At 41.3% G+C, this 7,141-nt stretch overlaps 1 protein-coding gene across 3 annotated transcripts in view; it reads right to left on the bottom strand.

The window, feature by feature from the left end:
* The window catches only part of mfsd3 (major facilitator superfamily domain containing 3), a 63,031-nt gene that overhangs the window by 20,444 nt on the left and 35,446 nt on the right, over positions 1-7,141 (bottom strand). For 2 of the 3 annotated variants that reach the window (XM_005922769.3, XM_005922768.3), the window contains exon 6: positions 3,940-6,006. The exons of the other annotated variant lie outside the window; for it this stretch is intronic. In XM_005922769.3, coding sequence (XP_005922831.1) covers positions 5,809-6,006 — 198 coding nt within the window. In that variant the 3' untranslated portion in view covers positions 3,940-5,808. Of the gene's footprint in view, positions 1-3,939; positions 6,007-7,141 lie in introns of those variants that run through there. 3 annotated transcript variants of the gene reach the window in all.

The raw sequence follows: 7,141 nt of genomic DNA, 5'->3' as shown, positions 1-7,141 counted from the left end.
CGATGTAGCGGTTCCGAATGACAGCAATATCAGGAAGAAGGAACACGAGAAGCTGGAGAAATACCAAGGGCTCAGAGAAGAGCTCGAGAGGATGTGGAGGGTGAAGGTAACGGTGGTCCCCGTGGTAATCGGAGCACTAGGTGCGGTGACTCCCAAGCTAGGCGAGTGGCTCCAGCAGATCCCGGGAATAACATCGGAGATCTCTGTCCAGAAGAGCGCAGTCCTGGGAACAGCTAAGATACTGCGCAGGACCCTCAAGCTCCCAGGCCTCTGGTAGAGGACCCGAGCTTGAAGGATAAACCGCCCGCAGGGGCGTGCTGGGTGTTTTATATATATGTATATATATACGTATACTATATGTATACGTATACGTGTATATATATATACGTATATATATAACGTATATGTATATATATATACGTATATATATGTATACTATACGTGTATATATATATACGTATATATATGTATACGTATGTGTATACGTATGTATATACTATAGTGTATATATATATAAAAGAAATGCGAGTTGTGGTTGCTCGTTTTCCTTTTGTTTTGCTTTGTTTATTTGTCTCTTTTAATTCTATGTTGTTGTACTTTTTCAACATGTTCAAAATAAAGATTCAATCAATCAATCAAACTTTGTGCAATACTGAAGAACTGAAGAAAACTTGAAACCAGCAACAAAGACCATAAACTGAGAAATGTATTGTTGGTGACACAAATCAAGAAGTAGGGTTGCTCTCCTGTATTCCAGTATATGGTCAGACTTCTTACTGATTGTGCATTTACTCCCTTCACATTTAGACACTTCAGACTCTTTTTAATCAGAGTGCAGCATCGAGTCAGTTAAACCTCTGGGATATTGATCTGGTCTGTTAAGTAGCAGAGTAAGCTGTTGATCAATTTCAGATGATTTGGACATTTTTACCCACTTCACCTATTCTTACTGTTTTTCACTATTTTTGCATTTGGCTAGGGCCAGTGTCACTACTGGTAAAATGAGGCGATACTTGGACCCTACAGGGGTTGCACATGTAGTCCAACTCCTCCAGGATGGGACATCAATACAAATGATTGCCACATTTGCTGTATCTCCCAGCACAGTCTCACAAACATGGAGGACATTCCAGCAGACAGGTAGTCACTCTAGAAGAGCTGGATTTGGCCATCTGCTCCTTTATGCAAGGAGAAACAGCTGCCAGAGCCTGCTAAGCACCTCAGATTGGCAAGAAGGCCCGACATATTTTAGTGGTCCCTGTGCTCGCTGCCTGACAACGTGGAGCCCGACTGGTATTTGCCATAGAATACCACAATTGGTAGGTCCACTACTGGCACCTTATGCATTTAACCGATGTAAGCAAGTCAAACCTAGCGTGTGACAGATGCCAAAGTGTCTGAAGAAGCTGTCGAGAACGTTATGCTGCCTGTATCATTGTTCAGCCCTGGGTGTTGGGTCAGTGAGGATCTGGAGAGGTATGTCCATGGAGGGCCACACAGACCTCTATAGGTTAGGTAACAGCACCATGACTGCCATCAGGTATCAGGATGAAATCCTTGGACCCACTGTCAGACCCTACACTGGTGCAGTGAGCCCTGGGTTCCTCTTGGTGCACAACAATGTATGGCCTCATGTGGCGAGAATACACAGGCAGTTCCTGGGGGATGAAGGATTTGATATCACAGAATGGTCCCCTCGCTCACCTGACCTAAATCCAACAAAACACCTCCGGGACATTATGTTTTGATCCATCCAGTGCCTCCAGGTTGCACATCAGACTGTCCAGGAGTGATGATCTGGTCCAGACCTGAGAGGAGATCACCCAGGACACCATCCGTCGTCTCATTAGGGTCATGCTCAGACTTTGTTAGACATGCATTCAAGCATGAGGGGGCATACAAACTGAGTATCATTTTGAACTGCTGCAATGAAATTTCCCACATCATTTTTCACACTAAACTTATCAACCCAAACAATCAATTTCCATTAGTACAGATATCCATATGATAATATGATATGTTTTTAAAGTGCTCCAACAGGACAGTAACTGGCCTTTGCATTCATAACCATTAGAATAAAAGCTTGCCTATAAATGCTTGGGGACAGAAGGCAAACATAGTATTCTGTAACACATATAATACCTTGAAGACTAATATGCTGACATTTTGGTTATACCATCAACATTAGATGCATTTTGAATGGTCAGATGGTATTTATTTCCCTAATCTTTCTTTGGTTATTTCAGGTAACAGGAAGTGTCTGAAATCTTTGTGTATCCCATCAAAAAATGTCCTAGAGTGAAGTTAGTCGAGATGGCAGAAGAGGAATACAAAGACTAAAGACAAAGCGGTGGGAAGGAGAGATGAGCTTGGAAGTGAGAGGAGAAGGAGACAGAGAGGGAGAGAGAGGTGTCCGTGACTCTCTTTCTCCAAATAAACAAAAAGTAAACACCGGTGGAGGAAACACTGTGACACTTGATGCTGCTGATCGCTCCTCCACCTGCCCACTCAGGTTTCCCAGAAGACCATTCTGCCAACCGCAGGACAAAAGCAGCACCAAAAGCCAACACCTCTCTCCCCCCGAAGCACTCGGACACAAAAGCGAGGGAGAAAAAAGCGATACAACACCTTTGTTTGCCGAGATTAAAACATGTTGCATTCTCTGCCTCCCTCCCTCTCTCCCCAGAGGTAACTCTACCAGGCAGGAGATGTGACTGTCAGCGAACTCTCTCCGTTCTAGGCAGCGCATAAAATCCGCCTTATTATTTCCGTGTTTCCTATTGTCTCGGTGTCATTGTGGCGAGTCTTGTGACACTGTGATTAGCTGATCAGGCTTGGCACAGCGTGAATGGGGCATCTCCTTTTGCTGTGCCTCCTGTGTGATACAGGTATAAAGTTGGTGATGTGACCAGACTTGTGCCCCAACCCAATTGTTAATGAACGAAACACAATCGCAGCTGATAAAAAGCAAAGGGAAAAAAACAAAACAAAACACCCTTACCTTCCCATATAGGGAATGCATCTCTGGTGATAACAGCTCAACAAAATCCACACATGGACTAACACAAAGCACTGCTGATTCAAAGAATAGGTACAGCTCTGTGTGTGCAGCAAATGCCTGATGAATTGAGCCATCTTGTCGTCGAGTTGGCAACAGCTCTTATGCAATTCCCAGGATTTTGATTCCACAAAGTTAGGAGTTAACATGTGCACCAACACGCACATCAAAACCACCAGTCTGTCACTACAATGGGCAACTGTGGCAGGGAGGTCAGCCCTCAGATGCTCACTCTCACCACAGGGAGGTTTGTGGCAATCTGGCAACTGCAGTAGGAGGTCTCACTCTCATCAGCACTGCTGGATCAAGACCACTTCCTTACCTTTCTTTACTCTCATCTGCACAGGCTTTAAAATAGAGCTCACAAATTATTTGCCTGCAGTTGTTTCAAACCTCTTTCTTCATACGAAATCATTTACAGTGATCTCTGAGGAAAAATTCAAGGAAAGAAGGGATTGTTTTATGGAGAGAAGTGCAAACTTTGGAAAGGCTTATGGAGACCAAACTAAACAGATACATATAAGGCTCACTTGAAACTCTCCCCTTTATCCCTCAAGACAACAAAATGCCCAGATAACGACAGTGGGTGAAGAAGTGTAAAGTGGAGGTGTATTCAGGTGCCATGTAAGCTGGTTTAATCCTCCTTCATAGCATTTGTTGTGTCATTAAAGCTGTATGGGGTTGGGGATCATGTGACATGGGGCCTATTGACTTCTGTAGCCCTTAGCTAGGACACAACAGAGAGCCAGTGTGGTTTTCAGGGTTGCCACAAGTCAAAAGTGGATTTTCAAAGGCAGGTGTACCCTCAAAGACCACATAGGACCTTTTTTTTCTAGAATAAAAACGTGATAAAATTCAATAACAGGAAGACAAAAATAGACTCAACGTTTTACTCAGCAGCTTTATTTTTGTGCAAATCTCAGGCAACACAGTAGCTGAGAGACAAGAGATATGCTTTGCTTATACGTACCACAAGTCATCGGACCTGGCTACATGGATAAAAGAGTACAGATGTGCTATGGCATCCCTTTATGTGCCATGTGAGTGAAAGCAGTCTTTTTTTATTTAGATAAACGTGCTGAGGTTACTGCCTTTATTTAAAACCAGTCCATCGTTGTCCAACAATGAATTTTAAGACTTAATTTCTATTATTACATTCAGCTATGTGAAGGATTTTACTTTTATTCTCACCGAGCCTTGTAAGAAAAACATTCTACATTGCTGTTTCATTCGTATATTATAACGGGAGAAAATTATTTTCTATAGGATACAGTACCATAAAGAGTTACAGCATATAGAGCGTGTAATATTGTGCATTTGATATTTTTTTAACATGAAAAAACACAAAAAAAGTACAATGTTGTCAAGAACTGCAGTTTCCCAGTGATGTTGGTCATTCAAGTTTTCTTTAATAACAAGTTCGATTCAAAGGTGAGACGAGATGGCACCATGCAGTGTGTAAGGCTGAGGTTTCCTACAAGAAGCCAAGTGAAGGATGAATGTATTTGGTAACAAAAGAAAAGAAGTATTAAGGAGTATTGTACTCTGCAAAGAAATGAAACAGAATACAGTCAGGTCCAGTCCAGTCGGCTTGTGTTTGGACAGAGACGCCCTTTGTTGTTTGTTTGCAGTTTTACTCTAAAAGTCCACAAATGGATTTTTTTTTTAACGAAGCAGTACAGATTTGATTTGAATTTAGACTTTCAGCTTTAATTTAACATTTTACCTTACTGTGCTATTCACAGAGCTATTCTACTTTATTTAAGCTATGTTGTGCTTAATGTTTTGGCTGCTGTGACACAGTATTTTCACAAGTTTTAGGATAAATAAACGATAAAATATTAAGTGTTTGGGTATTACAGCCATGTAACAAACAGTTTATCCACGTTCCTGGGCTACATGAGCTGTATGGTCCTCATTATTTCCCCATAATATACGACCCTGACTGTAAATACTAAATCTGTAACTCTTAATTCTTTTTTTTTTTAATGAGAAAGTCCCAGTAAATATGACTCTACATTGGTTAATTGTTAGATAGCATGTTGTATGTGCTGCCGCTCTACTCAGTCTGGCTACTCTGTATTTGCCTCCTGTGCATCGTACCATACAGCGTTGATACGAGGTAGCAATTTTTTTTTTTCCATTTACAGCTGTAAACCATACAACCCAGGAGAATGATTAACAAATTTACATACAGTTCATTATGACCGAACAAGCATAACAAAGAAGCAATATTGCTTTTGGCTACAGCTCTTATTGCTGTCTTATGACAATATTAAAATAGCTCAGATGATTTTATAAAAGGCTTTGATTTTTTTTTCCCTTTGATTCCAAGTGATTCTTTTAGACTCCAAACTGCCCAACATTATCCACACCTCATCACCCTCCTTTCAGAAAACTCTACACACTAATCCTTACCTACCCAGTATCTGCAAGCCTCGCCGTACTCCAGTATTTTTAAGACTTTATATATGCAAAAATAAAATATCGCAAATCTGCCAGGGACATGATGTGCAATTAAGAAAACACTCAACAAGAAAAAAACTCTGTGACAGAGTACTTAAATAGCATGGCTGATTTTCCATTAAAAATGGCTGAGATAAACTTATTCAAGATCTCGTAAACTGAAATGAGTTTCTGAAGTCATGTGAGTTACATTTAACAGGATTCAAGAGCTTTTTAATGAGTCCAAATACTCAAATTATTTCACCACTGTTTCAGCACCTAAGCCAGGATGTTTCACCCTGATCTCATTTGGGCTGCTGGTGTTCCCTAAGAGCACCGGTGAAGGTAGCTGTCCACACGTGCAGGGCCGTTCCGGCAGAGAGGGTGAGGAAGAAGAGGAAGGCAACTTGGAAACCAAACCAATCCACCAAGCCTCCGGCCAGAGCGCTGAACATCAGCTTCCCCAGCACCTCGAGAGTAGCCAAGAAACTGTAGTGGGTCGCCTACAGGGAGAATTGGCAGCCGAGAGGTAGGATGAGGGGAAAAGAGATTAAAAGGGGAAGGTAAAGTAGAAGGAAGTGAGAGGAGAGAAGGGGAAATGGAGAGTTTGGGAAAGAAAGACACATTGTGAGTAAAAAGAGATAGCAGTATTGGGAGTAGAGTGCAACACAGTTACAAAAAAAACAACAACAACGTGAGACTTCATCCTATCCACCAGCACAGCTTATCACCTTCTGTCTTTTAGGCATTAACATGGTTAACACAATTAACCACTACAGGGAGAAACAGGGCAAGAGATTTGATCTGAAAACTTCTGGGAAAAACAAACTGCAAAAGAAGAGAAAAATCCGAAATGCTGGAATACTGGAAGAGAAAGCGTGAGATCATGGCCTGAGATGATGGAAAGAGGCCAAGTGAAGCAGGCTATCTGATCTCAGCCTTAGGCTTTCAAGAGCGGAGTGAGAGAGGGAGAACAAGAAGGAAAGAGATTACCTAATCTCCCCAAGCCTCCTCCCTCTGCCCAAGAGCAGCAGGTAGCTCTGACAAACATGGAACTCTAGTGACACCTAGACCATTACCTGAGCACATTAATTAAAATTAAGAAAAGCAGAATTCATTAGAACAAATGCTTCGAGTCCTATAATCAGAATACATTTACAAGAAGCCTGCACTGTTAATTGTGAATTTCCCAACTCTGGGGCTAATAAAGAAATCTTATCTTATCTGACAAAGAAATATTTTATCTACAAATTAGTTTTTGTGTTACAAGAGGAAAAAGATACCACACTTAACTTTATAGGACGTTTTTACAACTTTGTCGGGTTCAGAATTGTGCTTTTGTTTGCACACTGTCAACGAGATAAACAAGGGTAACATTACAATCCCTTAAATGTCCCGTGCTGCAAGAAATACTCGTAAGTGTTTCTTACTAAGTGACTAAGTGTTTCCTGCATATTATTTGTATTACTGTAGGAACAGAGCCATGACAGTTAGTCCAATAATTTATCAGCAGATTAACCCTTAACTGGGATCACTTTGATTTCTGTTTTTTGTTAAAGCAAAAACATTTAATATTCTCTGCAGTAGGGCTGGGCCATATTATACCGTTCACGGTAATACCGGTATAATGTTAGGCAA

Source organism: Haplochromis burtoni, unplaced genomic scaffold, assembly GCF_018398535.1.
Source record: "Haplochromis burtoni strain Fernald_Lab_line unplaced genomic scaffold, NCSU_Asbu1 Contig_62, whole genome shotgun sequence".
Taxonomy (NCBI): domain Eukaryota; kingdom Metazoa; phylum Chordata; class Actinopteri; order Cichliformes; family Cichlidae; genus Haplochromis; species Haplochromis burtoni.
Note: the sequence above shows the minus strand (reverse complement) of the source record. Positions and strands in the feature narration are given on the sequence as shown.